At 45.2% G+C, this 26,594-nt stretch overlaps 1 protein-coding gene across 4 annotated transcripts in view; it reads left to right on the top strand.

The window, feature by feature from the left end:
* The window catches only part of dennd1a (DENN/MADD domain containing 1A), a 160,575-nt gene that overhangs the window by 97,299 nt on the left and 36,682 nt on the right, over window positions 1-26,594 (top strand). For all 4 annotated transcript variants that reach the window (XM_038969959.1, XM_038969957.1, XM_038969958.1 and 1 more), the window contains exons 10-13: window positions 4,635-4,735; window positions 13,290-13,335; window positions 13,483-13,584; window positions 19,828-19,953. In XM_038969959.1, the coding sequence (XP_038825887.1) occupies window positions 4,635-4,735; window positions 13,290-13,335; window positions 13,483-13,584; window positions 19,828-19,953 (375 nt within the window). The remainder of the gene's footprint in view (window positions 1-4,634; window positions 4,736-13,289; window positions 13,336-13,482; window positions 13,585-19,827; window positions 19,954-26,594) is intronic.

Below are 26,594 nucleotides of genomic sequence, written 5' to 3'. Positions count from 1 at the left end.
CCTTTAACATATCAGTGAATATGGGGAGACGTGTATTCCTTTAACATATCAGTGAATATGGGGAGACCTCTATTCCTTTAACATATCAGTGAATATGGGGAGACGTGTATTCCTTTAACATTTCAGTGAATATGGGGAGACCTCTATTCCTTTAACATATCAGTGAATATGGGGAGACGTGTATTCCTTTAACATATCAGTGAATATGGGGAGACCTCTATTCCTTTAACATATCAGTGAATATGGGGAGACGTGTATTCCTTTAACATTTCAGTGAATATGGGGAGACGTCTAATCATTTAACATATCAGTGAATATGGGGAGACGTGTATTCCTTTAACATATCAGTGAATATGGGGAGAAGTGTATTCCTTTAACATATCAGTGAATATGGGGAGACGTCTATTCCTTTAACATATCAGTCAAATAAAATCTTATCAAATGTTATTTGTCATATACACATGGTTAGCAGATGTTAATGTGAGTATAGCGAAATGCTTGTGCTTCTGCTTCTGACAGTGCAGTAATATCTAACAAGTAATCTAACAGTTCCCCAACAACTACGCAAGTCGGTTAGGACATCTGCTGTGTGCATGACACAAGTAATTTTTCCAACAATTGTTTGCATACAGATTATTTCACTTATAATTCACTGTATCGCAATTCCAGTGGGCCAGAAGTTTACATACACTAAGTTGACTGTGCCTTTAAACAGCTTGGACATTTTTTACCAGCATTAAATAGGAATTGTGAAAAACGGAATTTAAATGTACAGTTGAAGTCGGAAGTTTACATACACCTTAGGCAAATACATTTAAACTCAGTTTTTCACAATTCCTGACATTTAAACCTAGTAAAGATTCCCTGTCTTAGGTCAGTTAGGATCACCACTTTATTTTAAGAATGTGAAATGTCAGAATAAGAGTAGAGAGAATGATTTATTTCAGCTTTTATTTCTTTCATCACATTCCCAGTGGGTCAGAAGTTTACATGCACTCAATTAGTATTTGGTAGCATTGCCTTTAAATTGTTTAACTTGGGTCAAACATTTCGGGTAGCCTTCCACAAGCTTCCCACAATAAGTTGGGTGAATATTGTCCCATTCCTCCTGACAGCTGGTGTAACTGAGTGAGGTTTGTAGGCCTCCTTGCTCGTGCACGGTTTTTCAGTTCTGCACACAAATTTTCTATGGGATTGAGGTCAGGGCTTTGTGATGGCCACTCCAATACCTTAACTTTGTTGTCCGTAAACCATTTTGCCACAACTTTGGATGTATGCTTGGGGTCATTGTCCATTTGGAAGACCTATTTGCGACCAAGCTTTAACTTCCTGACAGATGTCTTGAGATGTTGCTTCAATATATCCACATCATTTTCATTCCTCATGATGCCATCTATTTTGTGAATTGCACCAGTCCCTCCTGCAGCAAAGCACCCCCACAACATGATGCTGCCACCCCTGTGCTTCACGGTTGGGATGGTGTTCTTCGGCATGCAAGCCTCCCCCTTTTTCCTCCAAAGATAACGATGGTCATTATTAATCTTGGTCCCCATGTGCAGTTGCAAACCATAGTCTGGCTTTTTATGGCGGTTTTGGAGCAGTGGCTTCTTCCTTGCTGAGCGAGCGGCCTTTCAGGTTATTGTGATATAGGACTCGTTTTACTGTGGATATAGATACTTTTGTACCTGTTTCCTCCAGCATCTTCACAAGGTCCTTTACTGTTGTGCTGGGATTGATTTGTACTTCTCGCACCAAAGTACGTTCATCTCTAGGAGACAGAACGTGTCTCCTTCCTGAGCGGTATGATGGCTACGTCGTCCCATGGTGTTTATACTTGCGTACTATTGTTTGTACAGATGAACGTGGTACCTTCAGGCGTTTGGCAATTGCTCCCAAGGATGAATCAGACTTGTGGAGGTCTACAATGTTTTTTCTGAGGTCTTGGCTGATTTCTTTTCCCATAATGTCAAGCAAAGAGGCATTGAGTTTGAAGGTAGGCCTTGAAATACATCCACAGGTACACCTCCAATTGACTCAAATGATGTCAATTAGTCATTTCAGAAGCATCTAAAGCTTTTCTTGAATTTTCCAAGCTGTTTAAAGGCACAGTCAACTTAGTGTATGTAAACTTCTGACCCACTGGAATTGTGATAAAGTGAAATAATCTGTCTGTAAACAATTGTTGGAAAAATTACTTGTGTTATGCACAAAGTAGATGTCCTAACCGACTTGCCAAAACTATAGTTTGCTAACAAGAAATTTGTGGACTGGTTGAAAAACGAGTTTTAATGACTCCAACCTAAGTGTATGTAAACTTCCGACTTCAACTGTACATATGAATATATGGATGAGCGATGGCCGAGCGGCATAGGCAAGGTGCAATAGATGGTATAAAATACAGTATATACATATGATATGAGTAATGTAAGATATGTTTACATATGATATGAGTAATGTAAGATATGTAAACATTTTTAAAGTGGCATTGTTTAGAGTGACTAGTGATCCATTTGTTAAAGTGGCCAGTGATTTGTTCTCCATGTAGGCATTAGCCTCTCTGAGTTAGTGATTTCAGTTTAGCAGTCTGATGGCCTTGAGATAGAAGCTGTTTTTCAGTCTCTCGGTCCCAGATTTGATGCACCTGTACTGACCTTGCCTTTTGGATGATAGCGGGGTGAACAGGCAGTGGCTCGGGTGGTTATTGTCTTTGATTATCTTTTTGGCCTTCCTGTGACATCGGGTGGTGTAGGTGTCCTAGCCGGGCAGGTAGTTTGCCCCCGGTGATGCGTTGTGCAGACCTCACTACCCTCTAGAGAGCCTTGTGGTTGAGGGTGGAGCAGTTGCCGTAACAGGCGGTGATACAGCCCGACAGGATGCTCTCGATTGTGGATCTGTAAAAGTTAGTCAGGGTTTTGGGTGACAAGCTGCTGCGCCTTCTTCACCACACTGTCTGTGTGGGTGGACCATTTCAGTTTGTCGTTGATGTGTACGCCGAGGAACTTAAAACTTTCCACTTTCTCCACTGCTGTCACTTCGATGTGGATAGGGGGGATGCTCCATCTGCTGTTTCCTGAAGTCCACAATCATCTCCTTTGTTTTGTTGACGTTGAGTGAGAGGTTGTTTTCCTGACACCACACTCTGTGTGCCCTCACCTCCTCCCTGTAGGCTGTCTCGTCATTGTTGGTAATCAAGCCCACTACTGTTGTGTTGTCTGCAAACTTGATGATTGAGTTGGAGGCGTGTGTGGCCAGTCGTGGGTAAACAGGGAGTACAGGAGGGGGCTGAGAAGTGATTATGGGAAGACGTCTATTCCTTTAACATATCAGTGAATATGGGAAGACGTCTATTCCTTTAACATATCAGTGAATATGGGGAGACGTCTATTCCTTTAACATATCAGTGAATATGGGGAGACCTCTATTCCTTTAACATATCAGTGAATATGGGGAGACGTCTATTCCTTTAACATTTCAGTGAATATGGGGAGACCTTTATTCCTTTAACATATCAGTGAATATGGGGAGACGTCTATTCCTTTAACATATCAGTGAATATGGGGAGACGTCTATTCCTTTAACATATCTGTGATTATTGAGGAATAGAAACGAGAGAGACATCTCAAATGTTACCATATTCCCTAAATGGTGCACTACTGTTGACCAGAGCCGTGGGAGAAAAGCTGAATGTTCCTCATATTTTTTTGAACCAAAACAGAAACCACACGTCCTCCTCCTCCCCGTTAAAAAGGGATATGATTCATCCAAGGAATCCCAGTCTTCCTGTTTGACGTGAAAAATACTTTACCTGACATGGCTGTGGACGAGCGTTCCCCAGGGGCTCTTTCTCCCCACACCCCATTCCCTATAACGAGTCCCTTAGACAAACGCTGCCACAACGTTTTCCTCCCCCCATCTTAAATCAAAGTAAAATTGTCAGAATCTCCAAGTTGGCCAGTTTGATTGACTGTGGGGGGGCACGTTTTATAATCAATCATCTGCTCTGAATATAGAAACCCACACACTTAAACAGCGTCTCAGACAAACGCTGTTATTCTGGGGAATGTCTGTTGTGGTTGGGCAACATCGCTATTATTGACACATCTGCCAGTGTTCAACGGTGCCATCTTAGTTTGATCAACGGCTGCGTTCGTTTGCCCGGCACTACATTCCTCCTACCTTAACACACAAAGGAGCGGAATTTGTCACGTGAGATATTAAACGTCAGTGATGGGAACTGTTGCTGGTCTAATTTCCGGTGGTGTAATTTGTGTCATTTATGGGGTAGCTTTGATGCCATGAGTAACGGCCAATTTACTCTTGGAGTGTGTGTCCCTGTATGTGTGTGTGTCTGTGTGTGTGTTTGTGTCCCTGTGTGTGTGTCCCTGTGTGCGTGTCCACAGAACTCCAAACATTAACATAGTGCAGTTGGAACTTTCTCTGCACAATAATCTGTCAATGTATTTTCTACAATATAACAATGCAAGGAATAGTTATATACCTCAAATATTCCATTGTGGATCTGTCAATATAATGTATATTTCCAAATGAACCTGTGAGAAATAGTTATATGCCTTATTATGCTCTATGGTGTTGTGTGTGATAGTGGTGTTTTGTACTCTCTCCCTCCACCACAGTTAACGGCTTGTGTTCATGGGTCGGCGGCCATGATGTACCCAATGTATTGGCAACACGTTTACATTCCTGTCCTGCCTCAGCACCTCATAGACTACTGCTGGTGAGTAACCACAATGGTCATCTGTAGCTCAGTTGGTAGAGCATGGCACTTGCAACACCAGGATAGTGGGTTCGTTTCTCAGCACCACCCATATGTATGCATGCATGACTGTAAGTCACTTTGGATAAAAGCATCTGTTAAATGGCATATACATTTTTCATTTAAAAAAAAAAAGCGCTTGTCTCCAACTCCAAGCGCGTCACATTGTAACACCAAGGTGTGGGACAGGACTTGGAAGAGTTTTCCCCCTATCCGTTGGTTCAGGGTCAGGTAGTTATTTATCCTTCTATGGTTAAGATTAGGAGCTGGGCTGCGTAATCCAATGCTAAATGTGTGGCTAGATGCAGATTCTGTCTCTAGTGTGTAGCACTCACCATTTTCTACCAGAACACTCACATTCAGCATGTTGATGGACCCAACACACTTGACCCCACTGTTGACAGTATCCAAAATGTACCCCTTTTCCACCCGCACCCGCACCCCCCCCCCCCCTTCCACCCCATAACAAATGAGGATTGTCCGGATTTCTGGTGTGTTTATTTCAGTAAGACTGTACATCCCAACTTTGCGCCTCTCATGAGTCTCAGGTCGGAGTGCCATTTTGTCTGTGCAAATTTGAAAAGAAATGTCCACAATATTTAACCCTTGTCTGGACAGCCCAGACACATGACACTGGCTGTATTTGTGTGGCATGCAGGGAGGCGGTATGACCTTCCCCATGTCTTTATGAATATGGCGAACAAAGCCTTTAATAATGCTTGGTCACCATCCATTTATCACATTATCAAGATGTGCCCCGCACATAGAATTAGAATATGAATGTCATGATGCAGCGTGTCTAATGTAAAGGCTGACGAGTACGATGATGTGCTTGTCCAAAATCTGAACCTATTTCCTGTTTCTGAATAACATACAGTTGAAGTCGGAAGTTTACATACACCTTAGCCAAATACATTTAAACTCAGTTTTTCACAATTCCTGACATTTAATTTTAGTAAAAATTCCCTGTCTTAGGTCAGTTAGGATCACCACTTTATTTTAAGAATGTGAAATGTCAGAATAATAGTAGAGAGAATGATTTATTTCAGCTTTTATTTCTTTCATCACATTCCCAGTGGGTCAAAAGTTTACATGCACTCAATTAGTAGTTGGTAGCATTGTCTTTAAATTGTTTAACTTGGGTCAAACATTTCGGGTAGCCTTCCACAAGCTTCCCACAATAAGTTGGGTGAATATTGTCCCATTCCTCCTGACAGCTGGTGTAACTGAGTGAGGTTTGTAGGCCTCCTTGCTCGTGCACGGTTTTTCAGTTCTGCACACACATTTTCTATGGGATTGAGGTCAGGGCTTTGTGATGGCCACTCCAATACCTTGACTTTGTTGTCCGTAAACCATTTTGCCACAACTTTGATGTTGCTTCAAGATATCCACATCATTTTCATTCCTCATGATGCCACCTATTTTGTGAAGTTTACCAGTCCCTCCTGCAGCAAAGCACCCCCACAACATGATGCTGCCACCCCCGTGCTTCACGGTTGGTATGGTGTTCTTCGACTTGCAAGCCTCCCCCTTTCTCCTCCAAACATAACGATGGTCATTATGGCCAAACAGTTCCCTTTTTGTTTCATCAGACCAAAGGAAATTTCTCCAAAAAGTACGATCTTTGTCCCCATGTGCAGTTGCAAACTGTAGTCTGGCTTTTTTCTGGTGGTTTGGAGCAGTGGCTTCTTCCTTGCTAAGCGGCCTTTCAGGTTATTGTGATTTAGGACTCGTTTTACTGTGGATATAGATACTTTTGTACCTGTTTCCTCCAGCATCTTCACAAGGTCCTTTGCTGTTCTGGGATTGATTTGCACTTTTCGCACCAAAGTACGTTCATCTCTAGGAGACAGAACGTGTCTCCTTCCTGAGCGGTATGACGGCTACGTCGTCCCATGGTGTTTATACTTGCGTATTATTGTTTGTACAGATGAACGTGGTACCTTCAGGTATTTGGCAATTGCTCCCAAGGATGAACAAGACTTGTGGAGGTCAACTTTTTTTTCTGAGGTCTTGGCTGATTTCTTTTGATTATCCCATGATGTCAAGCAAAGAGGCACTGGGTTTGAAGGTAGGCCTTGAAAAACATCCACAGGTACACCTCCAATTGACTCAAATTATGTCAATTAGCCATTTCAGAAGCTTCTAAAGCCATGACATAATTTTCTGGAATTTTCCAAGCTATTTAAAGGCACAGTCAACTTAGTGTATGTAAACTTCTGACCCACTGGAATTGTGATACAGTGAAATAATCTGTCTGTAAACAATTGTTGGAAAAATTATTTGTGTCATGCACAAAGTAGATGTCCTAACCGACTTGCCAAAACTATAGTTTGTTAACAAGAAATTTGTGGGGTGGTTGAAAAACGAGTTTTAATGACTCCAACCTAAGTGTATGTAAACTTCTGACTTCAACTGTATGTTTGGAATATTTATTTCTCTCACAGAATATAATAGGTCTACTTTTGTACTATGGGGGATAATATATTGACATAGGCTAGTACTTTTGCTGTTCGTTAGGCCTACTCATCTTGTTGGCTGACGAAAAGTAAATGTGGACAGTTCTTCCAATATCGTCAATATGCACCTCAGAATTGGATAAGGATGCACGCAATTGCGTCCCCGACGTGTCTGTCTTCACTTGTAGCCTTTGAGAAAGACGTGATGGAGAGCCATGTGAGTGAGAGGTGATTCGGCCCTGCGCAGCACTCAGGGAGAAGGGCGCAACGCAGCACTCAGGGCCAAGGGCACAACGCAGCACTCAGGGAGAAGGGCACAACGCAGCACTCAGGGAGAAGGGCACAACGCAGCACTCAGGGCCAAGTGCACAACGCAGCACTCAGGGCCAAGGGCACAACGCAGCACTCAGGGAGAAGGGCACAACGCAGCACTCCGGGAGAAGGGCACAACGCAGCACTCCGGGAGAAGGGCACAACGCAGCACTCCGGGAGAAGGGCACAACGCAGCACTCCGGGAGAAGGGCACAACGCAGCACTCCGGGAGAAGGGCACAACGCAGCACTCCGGGAGAAGGGCACAACGCAGCACTCCGGGAGAAGGGCACAACGCAGCACTCCGGGCCAAGGGCACAACGCAGCACTCCGGGCCAAGGGCACAACGCAGCACTCCGGGCCAAGGGCACAACGCAGCACTCAGGGCCAAGGGCACAACGCAGCACTCAGGGCCAAGGGCACAACGCAGCACTCCGGGCCAAGGGCACAACGCAGCACTCCGGGCCAAGGGCACAACGCAGCACTCCGGGCCAAGGGCACAACGCAGCACTCAGGGCCAAGGGCACAACGCAGCACTCAGGGCCAAGGGCACAACGCAGCACTCAGGGCCAAGGGCACAACGCAGCACTCAGGGCCAAGGGCACAACGCAGCACTCAGGGCCAAGGGCACAACGCAGCACTCAGGGCCAAGGGCACAACGCAGCACTCAGGGCCAAGGGCACAACGCAGCACTCAGGGAGAAGGGCACAACGCAGCACTCCGGGCCAAGGGCACAACGCAGCACTCCGGGCCAAGGGCACAACGCAGCACTCCGGGCCAAGGGCACAACGCAGCACTCCGGGCCAAGGGCACAACGCAGCACTCCGGGAGAAGGGCACAACGCAGCACTCCGGGCCAAGAGCACAACGCAGCACTCCGGGAGAAGGGCACAACGCAGCACTCAGGGCCAAGGGCACAACGCAGCACTCAGGGAGAAGGGCACAACGCAGCACTCCGGGCCAAGGGCACAACGCAGCACTCAGGGCCAAGGGCACAACGCAGCACTCCGGGAGAAGGGCACAACGCAGCACTCAGGGAGAAGGGCACAACGCAGCACTCAGGGAGAAGGGCACAACGCAGCACTCCGGGCCAAGGGCACAACGCAGCACTCCGGGAGAAGGGCACAACGCAGCACTCAGGGAGAAGGGCACAACGCAGCACTCCGGGAGAAGGGCACAACGCAGCACTCAGGGAGAAGGGCACAACGCAGCACTCCGGGCCAAGGGCACAACGCAGCACTCAGGGCCAAGGGCACAACGCAGCACTCCGGGAGAAGGGCACAACGCAGCACTCCGGGAGAAGGGCACAACGCAGCACTCCGGGCCAAGGGCACAACGCAGCACTCAGGGCCAAGGGCACAACGCAGCACTCAGGGCCAAGGGCACAACGCAGCACTCAGGGCCAAGGGCACAACGCAGCACTCAGGGCCAAGGGCACAACGCAGCACTCAGGGCCAAGGGCACAACGCAGCACTCAGGGCCAAGGGCACAACGCAGCACTCCGGGAGAAGGGCACAACGCAGCACTCCGGGAGAAGGGCACAACGCAGCACTCCGGGAGAAGGGCACAACGCAGCACTCCGGGAGAAGGGCACAACGCAGCACTCCGGGAGAAGGGCACAACGCAGCACTCCGGGAGAAGGGCACAACGCAGCACTCCGGGAGAAGGGCACAACGCAGCACTCCGGGCCAAGGGCACAACGCAGCACTCAGGGCCAAGGGCACAACGCAGCACTCAGGGAGAAGGGCACAACGCAGCACTCCGGGAGAAGGGCACAACGCAGCACTCCGGGCCAAGGGCACAACGCAGCACTCAGGGCCAAGGGCACAACGCAGCACTCAGGGAGAAGGGCACAACGCAGCACTCAGGGAGAAGGGCACAACGCAGCACTCAGGGAGAAGGGCACAACGCAGCACTCAGGGAGAAGGGCACAACGCAGCACTCAGGGCCAAGGGCACAACGCAGCACTCAGGGAGAAGGGCACAACGCAGCACTCCGGGAGAAGGGCACAACGCAGCACTCCGGGAGAAGGGCACAACGCAGCACTCCGGGCCAAGGGCACAACGCAGCACTCAGGGCCAAGGGCACAACGCAGCACTCAGGGAGAAGGGCACAACGCAGCACTCAGGGAGAAGGGCACAACGCAGCACTCCGGGCCAAGGGCACAACGCAGCACTCAGGGCCAAGGGCACAACGCAGCACTCAGGGCCAAGGGCACAACGCAGCACTCAGGGAGAAGGGCACAACGCAGCACTCAGGGAGAAGGGCACAACGCAGCACTCCGGGCCAAGGGCACAACGCAGCACTCAGGGCCAAGGGCACAACGCAGCACTCCGGGAGAAGGGCACAACGCAGCACTCCGGGCCAAGAGCACAACGCAGCACTCAGGGCCAAGGGCACAACGCAGCACTCAGGGCCAAGGGCACAACGCAGCACTCAGGGCCAAGGGCACAACGCAGCACTCCGGGAGAAGGGCACAACGCAGCACTCAGGGCCAAGGGCACAACGCAGCACTCAGGGCCAAGGGCACAACGCAGCACTCAGGGCCAAGGGCACAACGCAGCACTCCGGGAGAAGGGCACAACGCAGCACTCCGGGAGAAGGGCACAACGCAGCACTCCGGGAGAAGGGCACAACGCAGCACTCCGGGAGAAGGGCACAACGCAGCACTCCGGGAGAAGGGCACAACGCAGCACTCCGGGAGAAGGGCACAACGCAGCACTCCGGGCCAAGAGCACAACGCAGCACTCCGGGCCAAGGGCACAACGCAGCACTCCGGGCCAAGGGCACAACGCAGCACTCAGGGCCAAGGGCACAACGCAGCACTCAGGGCCAAGGGCACAACGCAGCACTCAGGGCCAAGGGCACAACGCAGCACTCAGGGCCAAGGGCACAACGCAGCACTCAGGGCCAAGGGCACAACGCAGCACTCAGGGCCAAGGGCACAACGCAGCACTCCGGGAGAAGGGCACAACGCAGCACTCCGGGAGAAGGGCACAACGCAGCACTCCGGGCCAAGAGCACAACGCAGCACTCCGGGCCAAGAGCACAACGGCCACTGGCCGCAAAAAGCATGAGATTTTTTTTGTTTGCATTACCACCACACAAAAGGGATGCAGCCGTGAAATTCGAGACATTATCAAGTGCTTGTCAAATTGTGAATGAAAGACTGATGAAGTGTGTACAGCCTGCGCAAAAAAAACAAAAAACAAAGCAGAGATCATGCCTTTCAAGCAACTTTTTTCAAATCATCATTAGAGTCACATCATGCAGCCTTACAAAGTATTAAAAATCAAAACATATAGCCCAACGTTTGTAGAACAAATAAAGTTACATTAATAACTCTAAATTAAGCATATAGTAGTACCTATTTATTTTTAACCGCTCAACACAGAATAGCCGCATGTGCGCACTCCCTCAAATCATTTGGAGAGAATATCCTTTCTATTTTATTCAGCTTTGTTCAATTGTATTCTTCAAACTATAAAACAATATAAAATAATGCCACGGAATTTTAAGCCAATCTTGTCTACTAAATTAATTAGTGTAGCCACAGCTGTATGGCATAGCCAGATCAGGACCTAACATAAGGACAAGTCAAGGTATGGTATTCTGTTCTTCTGAAATAGACTACATTTTATTCATATCATGCTTCTTTAGACCTGTCTAAAATAAGTAATGGATTTATTGTGAAGGTGTAGGCTGTATTACATGGATTTATTAGACTTTTTAAAATGTAGATGTTCCAAAGGTCTGCAAGTGTGCAAGCCAGGAGATGCTAAATGTGTTTATGTTAATTAACTGTCAATTACCGTGAGACCAACAGTTATTTGCTTGACAATTACTGGCTGACGTAATTTCGTGACTGCCACAGCCCTAGTTGCAACCGAGGACAGACGATTTTTACACACTACACGCTTCAGCACTTGGCAGTCCCGTTCTGTGGGCTTGTATGGCCTACCACTTTGCGACTGAGCCATTTCTTCTCTATGATGTTTCCGGTGCTGCTCTAGCAGGGCAGAAATTTTGCAAACTGACTTGTTGGAAAGGTGGCATCCTATGACGGTGCCACATTGAAAGTCACTGAGCTCATCAGTGAGGCCATTCTACTGCCAATGTTTGTCTGGAGATTGCATGGCTGTGTGTTCGATTTTATACACCTGTCAGCAACGAGTGTGGCTGAAATAGCCGAATCCACTAATTTGAAGAGGTGTCCACATACTTTTGTATATATTTTGTACACACTCATTAAGTATTGAAAAGGATGGAGAGAGAGCTGAGGAATAATATAATTGAGTCTAGGAATGTCTTTAATTGAGGGTCACAGACCCACAGACATTTTATGAATGACTGACCCCAGTTAATACCATTGGCTTCATTAAAATCATACACCAATGACGAGCTGCCATTTTAAGTGGCATTTACGTAAACGAAGACTGTATGTTTGGGAAAGGGAAATAAGGAACAACAGCTGATTTTCTCTCTCGTGGTAACCTGACAGTGTTAATTAATGGGGTTGTTCACGACAGGGTGGGGGGGGAAGAGGTGCAATAAGATAATTATTGCTCTGTTTTTTTCTTTCTCTCCATCTTTTCCTTCTCTCAAATATTGCTAATCGTTCCTATATACTCCCCCATCAACTGAGGGTAAACCAAGAGAAAGGCTCTTTGTAATGAGAACCTAAAAAAGATGGTTGCCGAGAGCTAATTCGACATCAGCTTTTGAGAAGATGGCGATGGCGCTTCCAGCTTAGGAAGCTAACCCCTCGGCTTAACTTGGCCTTAGCGGCTCAAACTCGACGCAAGGGCTACATTTCACTTCCCCCGTTTTTCACAGCTCACAATAAATAATTGGCTGTGTGGACGATTACCGTCATCCAAAAACATCCAATCGGATATTTATTTAATTTTTTATTTATATTCTGGTTTTGTTATGCTTTCCACTACTTTTTGATCCCTTGAGTTGTTGTGGCTTTTTCTCCGCTTGCCGCTGTATTTTAATTGAATGTCACGCTAGGCTGAGGAGATGGAGACATGGAGAAGAGCACAGTTAATTAAGTGTTTTCGGGTCCGTCTTCATCACCCCCTCTCAGGCTGACAGGTTTCTCACATCCCTCCTTCTCCCTCCCTTCCTTTCTCCCTCCCTTTCTCTCTCCCTCCCTTTCTCGTTTTATCCTTCAGACCATTACCCAATCAGCCATATCTCTTCAATGGTGGTGTCTTAGTGTCTGAGGGTCCCTTGTCTAGCCCCACAGGTCCAACCCTCTGGTGTACACACCACAAACATACGCACACACGCGCGCACACACACACACACATGGAGACACACACAAACACTCCAGTATGCTGGGAAAGTAAAACGTTTTTAATCCCCACTACTTCTTGTCTCACTGTGGTAACATTTCAATGGACTCTATTTCGTAGCCATAAACTGTGAAAAAAAACAGAGTAGAACCGTATGGAAGGTTGACGATGAAGGAATACGACAACAATAAAATGTTTTGGTTTTCTTGCAATGTCAAAGTGTTGCCCTGAATGTGCATGTGTACAAAGTGTACAAAATCGGTTCGATGTGCGTCACAATGATCATGATAAAAGAACAAAGTACTCAAGTCTCTGTTTGTTTCCCATTACTCTGCTAATGTGGTTGATATATGACTCTTTGGTGGTTTTGGCTGAGATCATGCAGTGTTTAAACACTTTTGTCTCACAATCATGGTTATTTATTATGTGTTCGTGTTTTGCAGTGCGCCCATGCCCTACCTCATTGGAGTACATTCCAGCCTAATGGAGGTAAGTTCCTCACCACAGACCGTTTATAAACCCAACTCATAAGAGAGAGAGTGTGTGTCTACCTGAGTGCCTGCGTGTGTGTGTGTACATGTGTCTCATGTTTGTGTGGAAGTGTAAAGTCCTCTCTCCGTGTCTCTCTCCCTGCAGAAGGTGAAGGGGATGGCCCTGGATGACGTAGTAGTCCTCAACGTAGACACCAACACCCTAGAAACACCCTTTGACGACCTCCAAAGCCTGCCCAACGACGTGGTGAGACACACACACAGACATTTATAGACACTACATATCCCAATTCTCACGAGTGATACTATCCCTCTACTGCAGGGATGGACAACATTGATGGGGGTGGGGCCCACAACCACATTTTGAAATTGTGCCTTGTGTATTCTACTATTTTTAAGTTGAGACCCTGAGTTCCCCCCCAAAAAATAATAATAATATAAATATATATTTTTTTAAATGTACAAAACATTCTTTAGCCTCCCCTGTGCTTACTACCAGTTGAGTAAAGGACCAGAAAACATTGACTCTAAGGGAAGCTCCAAATGGTAAATATTGTTATATCACTCAAAAATAAATAATATGGATTATTATACAGTACCGGTCAAAAGTTTGGACACACCAATTCATTCCAGGGTTTTTCATTTTTTTTAACAGTTTCTACATTGTAGAATAATAGTGAAGACATCAAAACTATGAAATAACACATATGGAATCATGTAGTAACCAAAAAAGTATATTTTATATTTGAGATTCTTAAAAGTAGCCACCCTTTGCCTTGATGACAGCTTTGCACACTCTTGGCATTCTCTCAACCAGCTTCACCTGGAATGCTTTTTCAACAGTCTTGAAGGAGTTCCCACATATGCTGAGCGCTTGTTTGCTGCTTTTCCTTCACTCTGCGGTCCAACTCATCCCAAACAATCTCAATTGGATTGAGGTTGGGTGATTGTGCAGGCCAGGTCATCTGATGCAGCACTCCATCACTCTCCTTCTTGGTCAAATTGCCCTTACACAGCCTGGAGGTGTGTTGGGTCATTGTCCTGTTAAAAAACAAGTGATAGTCCCACTAAGCGCAAACCAGATGGGTTGGCGTATCACTGCAGAATGCTGTGGTAGCCAGGCTGTTTAAGTATGCCTAGAATTCTAAATAAATCACTGACAGTGTCACCAACAAAGCACCCCCACACCATCACATCTCCTCCTCCATACTTCACGAAGGGAACCACACATGCGGAGATCATCCGTTCAACTACTCTGCATCTCAGAAAGACACGGCGGTTTCAACCAAAAATCTCAAATTGGGACTCATCAGACCAAAGGACAGATTTCCACCGGTCTAATGTCCATTGCTTGTGTTTCTTGGCCCAAGCAAGTCTCTTCTTATTATTGGTGTCCTTTAGTAGTGGTTTCTTTGCCTCAATTCAACCATGAAGGCCTGATTCATGCAGTCTCTGAACAATTGATGTTGAGATGTGTCTGTTACTTGAACTCTGTGAAGCATTTATTTGGGCTGCAATTTTTGAGGCTGGTAACTCTAATGAACTCATCCTCTGCAGCAGAGGTAACTGTGGATCTGTCTTTCCTGTGGCGGTCCTCATGAGAGCCAGTTTCATCATAGCGCTTGATGCTTTTTGCGACTGCACTTGAAGAAACTTTAAAAGTTCTTGAAATTTTCCGCATTGACTGACCTTCATGTCTTAAAGTAATGATGGACTTTTGTTTTTCTTTGATTATTTGAGCCTTTCTTGCCAAATAGTGCTATCTTCTGTATACCACCCCTACCTTGTCACAACACAACTAATTGGCTCAAACGCATTAAGAAGGAAAGAAATTCCACAAGTTAACTTTTAACAAGACACACCCGTTAATTTAAATGAATTCCAGGTGACTACCTCATATAAAAAAAAAAGTATCATATTTAACCTTTAACTAGGCAAGTCAGTTAAGAAAAATGTGGTATTTACAATGACGGCCTACCCCGGCCAAACCCTAACCCGGGCGACACTGAGCTAATTGTGCGCCGCCCTATGGGACTCCTAATCACGGCCGGTTGTGATACAGCCTAGAATCGAACCAGGGTCTGTAGGGACGCCTCTAGCACTGAGATGCAGTGCCTTAGACCACTGCTCACTCAGGAGCCCAAATGCTGGTTGAGAGAATGCCAAGGGTGTTCAAAGCTGTGGCTACTGTGAAGAATCTCAAATATATTATTTTTTTGGTTTAACACTTTTTTGGTTACTACATGATTCTATATGTGTTATTTCATAGTTTTGATGTTTTCACTATTATGCTACAATGTATAAAATTGTAAAATTTAAGAAAAACCCTGGAATGAGTAGGTGTGTCCAAACTTTTGACCGGTACTGTATATGTATACTGTATGTATACTGAACAATTGAAATAAATTAATTAGGCCCTAATCTATGGATTTTACATTACAGGGAATGGAGAGATGCATCTGTTGGTCACAGATACCTTTAAAAAATATCGGCCTCAGGATTTCGTCACGGTTTCTCTGTGCATTCAAATTGCCATCGATAAAGTTTTTTTTGGGGGGGGGGGGGTTTATTCACTTGGCCTACTGTATATCGAAGTATTGCTTTTAGTAGTCATAACACACCTTGCACAACTCTATGGTCCACTAAACCTTCACATTTCCTGATACATCTATGGCAGGGATCCTCAACTAGATTCAGCCGCGGGTCCATTTTTTTCTTGAGCAGACGGTCAGGGGGCTGACCATAATTACAAATCATTTGTAGACTGCAAATTTACCACAAGAAGCCCAAACATAATGTTTGACTAAAACATAATCATTTCAAACCTTGCTTACATTTGTATACGATCACGTGTCTCTCTATTATGCGTGGGAATACTTGGGAACAGATTTCTTAAATTAATATAGCTGATTTCCTGGTGTTTTTAGTCTTTTATGTCCAACAATGAAAATTCCACAAATTAAAAAAATATATACAGCGCATTTGGAAAGTATTCAAATGCCTTGACTTTTCCCACATTTTGTTGAGTTACAGCCTTATTCTAAAATGGATTAAGTATTTTTTCCCCCTCATCAATCTACACGTAATACCCCATAATGACAAAGCAAAAACAGGTTTTTAGAAATGTTTGCAAAATTATTTAAAAAATGAAATATTACATTTACATAAGTATTCAGGTCAAATTCGGCACACGGGCCGCCGGTTGGGGAACCCTGATCTATGGTTTATTGAAACAGCCATGCATTTGATAATTAACAGTACAAGATCAAAGGAAATCCCAGCGTCTTTTATGGTTGACTACTGAATGCTACACGTTTCCACCACAACTGAACTGAGCTCAACAATGGTAGTCTCATCCTCTCAAGAGGGCTAGCCACGGTCTTTGAAATATCCATTTAGACTTCCAATGCCGACCAAAACGTAAACACGCCCAATTATACAGACTTGTTGGTATTCATGCTTTTACTATAAATATTAATATTTTGTATCTTTCTTACATTTTTGTCCTCTCAAAAGCTGTCATGTTTTCATCTAATTTAAGCTGTTCGTTGTTTGCTGTTGTTGTTGGCCTTAATTACAACATGAGTCATGCTGTTGGGTCAGAGATGCTGTGTGTTTACACTGATGATCTGGGGTCCTCGCATCCACGCCACCTGCCTATGAAGTGCCCTCCTAATTGCCTGATCAAAAGGCTCGTAGCGCGGTGCTAAGTGACCAGGGGAGAAAGAGCAACCTGCCTTTCTCCTTTTGATCGCAGCCAAATACCAGCCCTGGCTCATGTTGGGCAGCCATTATATTTGTTGTCTGTCTACCTGTGTGTGTTTGTTTTTCATTAGCATTCAGCATTTTAGCGTGTGCTCATTTTAGCGTCATAAGTGGGTGAAATATATTCATAAACTGTCATTAGAAAGAAGAGTGACACAGAGCAGCTGGTTGCTTTGAAGTCTGCAGCCACAATGTCTGTGTATGATTCGTGTTGTGTGTGTGATTCATGCACAGTCACGCTTACATGTATGTGTCTAAACGGGCGTCTGCATGCTTACATTAATGCATGGAGGTGTGTACATCAAGGCTCTCCAACCCTGTTCCTGGAGAGATACCGTCCTGTAGGTTTTAACTCCAACCCTGTTCCTGGAGAGATACCGTCCTGTAGGTTTTAACTCTAACCCTGTTCCTGGAGAGATACCGTCCTGTAGGTTTTAACTCCAACCCTGTTCCTGGAGAGAAACCCTCCTGTAGGTTTGAACGCCAACCCTGTTCCTGGAGAGCTACCCTCCTGTAGGTTTGAACTCCTACCCTGTTCCTGGAGAGAAACCCTCCTGTAGGTTTGAACTCTAACCCTGTTCCTGGAGAGCTACCCTCCTGTAGGTTTGAACTCCTACCCTGTTCCTGGAGAGCTACCCTCCTGTAGGTTTCAACTCCAACCCTGTTCCTGGAGAGAAACCCTACTGTAGGTTTGAACTCCAACCCTGTTCCTGGAGAGCTTTCCAACAATTTAGAATAAGACTGAAATGTAACATAATGTGGAAAAAGTCTGAATACTTTCCGAATGCACTGTATGTGTGATGCTAGCCACTGATCTCTCTTTGTCTCCTGTCAGATGTCCAGTTCTTATAACATTTAAATGGGACAGATCCTAATTGAATTACTCATTTTAAGGTTGACTCAGCACATATTAAAGTGTGTCTCTGGCAGTATCACTGGGGAACATCATAGGGCACCCATAAATCCCCCCGCTCCCAGGAATGGCGTAAAGCTTTAAGAGACTTCCGTCCTGTCATTACACACGTATTCACGTCTCTTTTTTATTAAATTTTTATTTTTTATCACAAGGTTGTAATTCTTGATTTTTATTGGGTTTTGATGTATTTTCATTTGTTTCTGTAAATGTGTTTTGAGAGGGGGAGATTATCAAAAGAGTGTGTGTGAGAGGGTGTTTGTATGTGTGTCTGTTCTGGACAGGTAATGGAAGTATTAAGGAGGCATTAGGAGGAAGTGGAGCTGCTGGTGTTACTGAGTTGGAGGAAGCAAGCAAAGCTCTCATGTCATTATACCATCAGATCAAAGACATGTGCAATGACTCAGTACAGTAGGATCAAGGTCCTGATATGCAGCTGATTAGTTACAGCCTACCACACAAGCCCAACTCACCTGACCAAGTGTGTTGAGCTGGAACAAAAGCACACCCACTAGCTGTCCAGGAAGAGAGTTGGCCACCTCTGGTGTTGATGAGGTGACGTAGGAAGTGTAGTTGGTGATGTATTAAGTGTAGTTATTGAGGTAGGAAGTGTAGTTGGTGACGTAGGAAGTGTAGTTGGTGACGTATTAAGTGTAGTTGGTGATGTATTAAGTGTAGTTATTGAGGTAGGAAGTGTAGTTGGTGACATAAGGGCGTGTAGTTGGTGAAAAGGGGACCACATTACGAGAATGTAGCATGGTGTTTTCCAGGGCTCTTTGTCTTTGTCCCATTACTCTTTCCTTAAACATGAAGTATGACAGTTTATTGTGCGTGATGTTCTACCTGAATGTAAAAATCCAAAGTCCCTCCTGGACACACTGATTAACGTGAGCTTTACAATCTGCATTTCAAAACCACTATTTTCAATTACCTCCAAACAAATGAGACAGGAAAATACAGCAACATTTAATTTGCATGTCTCATCTGCCTCCGCTGTTGAAGAAAACAAACCCAGGTTAGGTCATGGCAAATCAAACCCAGGTCATGGCAAATCAAACCCAGGTCATGGCAAATCAAACCCAGGTCATAACAAATGGCAGATGGCAAATGGCAGAAAAAATCTGTGTTCTTTACTACGGTTATTTTTCTGGTCAAGTTTTCTGCTTTGGTTGGAGGCATAACTTTTGCTAGCAATGTAACCGAACATCTTTAATAACCGGGGGAGCTCACCGTGGGAGAGAAGCGGCGGGGTAAGAGAGAGAAGACAGAAGGAGAAAGGATTACTTCAGCCCTGTGCGCTCTCTCCCGGCTAGCGCATTAGCCTAAACGGCCGTCTCATGGAGTGTATTCATGTAGAATAACGCTGTTGTTGACTCGCGGGCCGCTTTTCCAGCAGTGTGGTGCCTATGGATGCAAGCAAGGGAGAAGGGAGAGAGGGCGGCTGTAGCCTGGGGAAGGGCGGATTAAAGGAGGGCCTGGATCAGACACTTCCTGAGGGATAGGAGGCCTGGGGAGAGAGAGAGTCTTTCAGTCCATTTCTGGGGGAAGAAGAGGAATGAAGGGAGGGACGAGTGATGAGATGTTTGGAGGAAAGCAGAAAGGAATGGATGGGTGAATGGAGAGAGCGATAAATAAAGACACTGGTAAGGTGAAAGAGATGGACGAAGGCAGAGAGTGGGGGGAAATATTTGGGGGGATGGATGGATGAAAAAATGACCTATGAATGCACCTATGACTATCAATGATGCAGTCCTTATGTAGACTCCATAAACAATAATAAGGTAACTGTTTGTTGTTGTTGTTTTCCCCCAGGTGTCATCCTTAAAGAATCGCCTGAAGAAGGTTTCCACGACGACGGGAGATGGCGTGGCCCGAGCTTTCCTCAAGACACAGGCCGCTCTCTTCGGCTGCTACAGGAACGCGCTGCAGATCCAACCGGTGAGCCAGACTGAGGGAGAACGAGAGAGGGAAGAGGGGAAGGAGGGAGGGAAGGTTTACAGTTAGTAGTGAGCGAGAGAAAGAGAGAGAGTGACACACACACAGACACGGAGCGAGCTGTCTTTCTTTCCTGGCAGCTCCTCTATATCACCATGGTAATGGTATATGATGACAGGGTTGTATCTGACTGTGTGTTTGAATGGGAACAGCCAGCCAGCGCTCGGTCTACTCTGTACCTGCATCAACACTAGGCATGGTTGTGCCGGACCACTAATTATTCTACTATTCCGCCATATGTCGTCAAACAAGTCTGATCCTCGCGTCGCCCAGCCCAATGCGTCTATTTTAAAATCATCTCTCCCGGACATTTACATATTTTAGACGGGGGCAATATGAATAAAACAAATAGAGGTGTCAATCAAGGACTTCCGCGCGCTAGGACGGCAGGGTGTGTGTCTGTGTGCGTGCGTGTGTCTCTGTGTGTGTGTCTGCCCACTGTGTGAATAATAGTATTAGCGATGCAGATCCCCGTATCCCCCCAGTGTATAGAGGGGGGTCTGGAGGACAGAATAGCCCCCCTACGTGGGGTACCGGTCCACCCACTAGGGGAGACAGAAAGGGGACACACGTCCTAACAATGGCCCAGCTGGTGCCCCTGCACTACATATGTGGGAGCCAGCGCCTTCCTTCCACCTCCAAGCTGTCACTACGCTGTGGCTAACCCTAAACTCTAACCCCTAAAACCCTAACATGTACTATGGCTGAACCAAGGCCTCTTCTGCCTAGGAGACACTAGGAAGTTTTTATTGTGTGTGCTGTGGCCCATTCGGTGTCCGACATTTCTTGTGACCCACCATGTAGATGGTGTATTTCTAGTCAGGACCCAAAATGAATCCAATAAATGACCCGGGCCACCCACTGTCACCCACTGTCACGGATATCCTGCTGGTCATATCATGAAGCTGGTCAGAAAGGGATATAGCCCTGATATTGCTGAAGCTTTTTTTATTTTTTATTTTTATTCTAGACCCAATCTTGGGAACTTTCTTGCTTTCTTACAGTGTTCTAACGATGTGCAATAGTTAAAGTACAGAAGCGAAAATAAATAAACATAAATATGGGTTGTATTTACAGTGGAGTTTGTTTTTCACTGGCTGTCCTTTTCTTGTGGTCACAAATCTTGCTGCTGTGATTGCACACACACTCTCTCTCTCTCTCTCTCTCTCTCTCTCTCTCTCTCTCTCTCTCTCTCTCTCTCTCCTCTCTCTCTCTCTCTCTCTCTCTCTCTCTCTCTCTCTCTCTCTCTCTCTCTCTCTCTCTCTCTCTCTCTCTCTCTCTCTCTCTCTCTCTCTCTCTCTCTCTCTCTCTCCCTGCACCTCTTCTCTCTCTCTCTCTCTGTCTCATACTCGGCGCTAGTTGTCATTAAGTCTGAACTGCAGAACCAATTAGTTTGATCCAGAGGGGATGTGATGTGCAGCAGCAGTATGGACAGTGGGGACGTGTGTGCGCGTGCGTGCGCACTCACTCTCTTATTTGGCAATGGACCTCTTAGCTATGCTTGGATACACATCATCAAGACAGGACAAGATACTGTACAAAAACACCCCAGACAGACACTCAACCATACAGAGACAAACACACACACACACTCACTCTCTCACACACACACACACACACGCACACACGCACACACACACACATGCACACTAGACAAGCAGAGCGGCCCAGAGAAACAAACACATTCTCACTAAGCGGATTGGGGCACTATGTCCAGTTATGTCTTGTATAAGTTGTTGTGTGGTGTGTGTTGACCCACTTATTGCTTTCCCTGTGAGTTTACTCTGAGTGTGCAAAACATTATGAACACATTCCTAATAATGAGTTGCGCGCCCCCCCCTTTGCCCATAGAACAGCCTCAATTCGTCAGGGCATGGACTCTACAAGGTGTCGAAGCGTTCCACAGGGATGCTGGCCCATGTTGACTCCAATGCTTCCCACAGTTGTGTCATGTTGGCTGGATGTCCTTTGGGTGGTGGACCATTCTTGATACACACAGGAAACTGTTGAGCGTAAAAAACCAAGCAGTGTTGCCGTTCTTGACACACACAAACCGGTGCACCTGGCACCTACTACCATACCATGTTCAAACGCACTTAAATATTTTGTCTTGCCCATTCACCCTCTGAATGTTACACATACACAATGTCTCAATTGTTTGAAGGCTTAAAAATGATTCTTTAACCTGTCTCCTCCCCTTCATCTACATTGATTGAAGTGGATTTAACAAATGACATCAATAAGGGATCATAGCTTTCACCTGGATTCACCTGGTCAGTCTATGTCATGGAAAGAGCAGGTGTTCCTAATGTTTTGTACAGTCAGTGTATTTGTGAGCTTTACAACATGTTCCAAACTGACGTTTCATACCGCTGGTTGACAAATCACTGTTAACTTCTCTTGGGTAGGAGGCAGCATTCGGAATTTTGGATGAAATGCATGCCCAAATTAAACTGCCTGCTTCTCGGGCCCAGAAGATATGATATGCATATAACTGGTAGATTTGGATAGATATAAACACTCTAAAGTTTCCAAAACTGTTAAAATAGTGTCTGTGAGTATAACAGAAATGATTTGGCAGGCGAAAACCTGAGAAAAATCCATTCAGGAAGTAGTTTTGTTTGTTGGTTTTGTAGTTTTCTATTCAATGCCATTACAGTATTCATTGACTTAGGACTCAAATTGTAGTTTCTATGCCTTCCACGAGATGTCAACAGTCTTTAGAAATTGTTTCAGGCTTGTAATTCTGAAAAATGAGGAAGTAAGAGCAGTCTGAATGAGTGGACCCTAAAGTGTCACAGAGCTTTTTCATGCGCGAGACCGAGAGTGCCTTTCTTGTTTACCTTTTAAATTGACGACGTTATTGTCCGACTGTGTGTTGAAATATTATCGATTATTTAGGCTAAAAACAACCTGAGGATTGAATATAAACATCGTTTGACATGTTTCTATGAAATTTACGGATACAATATGGATTTTTTTGTCCTTCTGTTTTGACTGTGTTTGAGCCTGTGGATTACTGAAGAAATTGCGCGAACAAAACGGAGGTTTTTGGATATAAAGAGACTTTATCGAACAAAAGGAACATTTATTGAGTAAATGAATGTCTGCTGAGTGCAACCATATGAAGATCATCAAAGGTAAGGGATTAATTTGATCTCTTTCTGACTTGTGTAACTGTTCTACTTGGCTGGTTACTGTTTGTAATGATTTGTCTAGTGGGCTATGTTCTCAAATAATCGTAAGGTATGCTTTCGCCGTAACGCATTTTTTAAATCTGACACCGTGGTTGGATTCACAAGAAGTTCATCTTTAAACCTATGTAAAATATGTTTTGTTTTCTGAATTTTTATAATGGGTATTTCTGTATTTGAATTTGGCGCCCAGCAGTTTCACTGGCTGTTGAAGAGGTGGGACGCTAACATCTCATGTACCCAAGAGCGGTTAATACATATTTAAGTGGCCTCTAACAGCGACACACACACACACGTACGTACACTCAGATTCAGCCAGTGATCTTACAGCACAGTAACATACGCATAAACTTTGTACAGATGTAGGATCTTAATTTGAGCCAGTTTGCTACAGCAGGAAAATAACACATGTGGACTATAATTAATGGACATTGTAGTAGGGGTTGATACACTACATGACCTAAAGTATGTGGACACTGGCTCGTCGAACATCTCATTCCAAAATCATGGGCATTAATATGGAGTTGGTCCCCCCTTTGCTGCTATAACAGCCTCCACTCTTCTGGGAAGGCTTTCCACTAGATGTTGGAACATTGCTGCGGGTACTCCCTTCCATTCAGCCACTAGAGCGTTAGTGAAGTCGGGCACTGATGTTGGGCGATTAGGCCTGGCTCGCAGTCGGTGTTCCAATCCATCCCAAAGGTGTTCGATGGGGTTGAGGTCAGGTTTCTGTGCAGGCCAGTCAAGTTCTTCCATAACGATCTCGACAAACCATTTCTGTATGGACCTCGCTTTGTGCAAGGGGGCATTGTCATGCTGAAACAGGAAACTGTTGTCACAAATTGCTGCTTCAAGTTGTAAGCACAGAATTGTCGAGAATGTCATTGTATGCTGTAGCGTTAAGATTTCCCTTCACTGGAACTAAGGGGCGTAGCCCGAACCATGAAAAACAGCCCCAGACCATTATTCCTCCTCCACCAAACTTTACAGTTGGTGCTTACATTGGGGCAGGTAGCGTTCTCCTGGCATCCGCCAAACCCAGATTCGTCAGTCGGACTGCCAGATGGTGAAGCATAATTCATCACTCTAGAGAACACGTTTTCACTGCTCCAGAGTCCAATGGCGGCGAGCTTTACACCACTCCAGCTGGCACTTGGCATTGCACATGGTGATCTTGGCTTGTGTGCGGCTGCACGGCCATGTAAACCCATGAAAGTCACTGAGCTCTTCAGTAAGGCCATTCTACTGCCAATGTTTGTCTATGGAGATTGCATGACTGTGTGCTTGATATTATATACCTGTCAGCAACGGGTGTGGCTGAAATATCCAAATCCACTCATTTGAAGGGGTGTCCACATACTTTTGTATATATAGTGTACATTTTTCGTTAAGGAAAATCAAGTCTGAAATTTGACAGTGCTAATGAGGGGTGTTATCGCTGGCGTGTGTCCTTCTCCTCCTCCAGTCTGTCCGGGGGTCCAGACCTCTCATCTCTACAGTAATGATATGATCTCCACAGAACCATTAGAGGACGGCAGGCAACCCTTCTAACGTGCTAATGTCCTGCTGGCCAGGTGGTCTCTCACACACACACGCACGCACACGCACTCACACTCACACTCACACACACTGCTCACACAAACACACACACAGTTAATATGGACAAAACGGTTGCACGCAGGTTACCCCCTCATTTGAATAATAAGGGCATGTTAAGGATCCAGCTTTTAGCTTTTACCTGGGCTGAAACGTACGTGTGTGTGTGTGTGTGTGTGTGTGTGTGTGTGTGTGTGTGTGTGTGTGTGTGTGTGTGTGTGTGTGTGTGTGTGTGTGTGTGTGTGTGTGTGTGTGTGTGTCGCCTAATGCTCAGTAACAGTGGCAGGTGTCATCTAAGCATGTTTGGGGAATATGCTCCTCTCAGGCCCTGGTTAATGCTCCCCTCACAGGAGACAAGTCATGCTCTCCTCTGGCTCTAGTTTACAGTTCAGCCTCCTTGACATGAGACTTAGTTAAGGATGACTGAATGTCTGTGTGTGTGAGCAGGCAGGTCACCCATGAAAGAAGTCAGTATTCTTCGTCCATCCATATCTGAGGATGTTCTGGAGATGATGTGGAAACTGGCCACTAGGGGCAACAGTGAGCACTGTTAACTTCAAGTAGTTTTCGGTTTTGCTAGGGCATTGGGGACGGGGATGGTGGATAAGCGTAAGCATCTGCCTCTGATTCCAAAGGTTGCCAGTTCAAATCCAGTGATAGAAAGTTGTATTTATTTATTTAAGCCTCTCCCAGTCCTTATTAAACCGTTTTGTAGCAATTTATATCCGTTTAGTGCGATTTTGAGGCATTGCTTTGTGTTGCACTTTGAAGCGCCGGGCACGTTTCGGGGTCCCGGTCGAACGTTAGTGGGCTTTTCGACGGACAAGAGGACATCTTTCGACCAAAAGAAGATTAGACCCAAGAAAGGATACATTGCCCAAGATTCTGATGGAAGATCACCTCATAGTAAGAAATATTTAAGATGATAAATCGTTGTTCTGTCGAAAAATTTTAAACGCATATTCCGCCATTTTTCTTGGTATAGCTTCGCTTGGCGAACCCTGTATTGCACAGTAAGGATAATTTTAGAAAGGTAATTCAGCGATTGCATTAAGAACTAATTTGTCTTTCGATAGCTGTCCAACTTATATTTTTTTAGTCAAGTTTATGAATAGTTATGCATGAGACAAGATCACTGTTAAAGATGGCGCCCGACATTTTCAGGCTAGTTTTGCTAGTATTGTCATTGTATAACCACGTTTTTTTGTGGCTAAATATGCATATTTTCGAACAAACTCTATATGTATGTTGTAATATGATGTTACAGGAGTGTCATCGGAAGAATTCTGAGAAGGTTAGTGAAAAAATTAATATATTTTGGCGATGATTATGTTATCGCTCTCTTTGGCTTGAATCAATGCTCGGGTAACGTTTGCACATGTGGTATGCTAATATAACGATTTATTGTGTTTTCGCTGTAAAACACTTAGAACATCTGAAATATTGTCTGAATTCACAAGATCTGTGTCTTTCCATTGCTGTGAGCTGTGTATTTTTAAGAAATGTTTTATGATTAGTAATTAGGTAATACACGTTGCTCTGTGTATTTATTCTAGTCGAGTTGTGATGGTGGGTGCAATTGTAAACTATGATTTCTACCTGAAATATGCACATTTTTCTAACAAAACCTATCCTATACAATAAATATGTTATCAGACTGTCATCTGATGAGGTTTTTTCTTGGTTAGTGGCTATCAATATCTTTATTTGGCCGAATTGGTGATAGCACCTGATGGAGTAAGAAACTGATGGAGTTAGAAAAGTGGTGTCTTTTGCTAACGTGGTTAGCTAATA

This window comes from Salvelinus namaycush, chromosome 31 (assembly GCF_016432855.1).
Source record: "Salvelinus namaycush isolate Seneca chromosome 31, SaNama_1.0, whole genome shotgun sequence".
Taxonomy (NCBI): domain Eukaryota; kingdom Metazoa; phylum Chordata; class Actinopteri; order Salmoniformes; family Salmonidae; genus Salvelinus; species Salvelinus namaycush.
The sequence above is the reverse complement of the archived record's forward strand: the minus strand, read 5'-3'. Positions and strand labels throughout refer to the sequence as shown.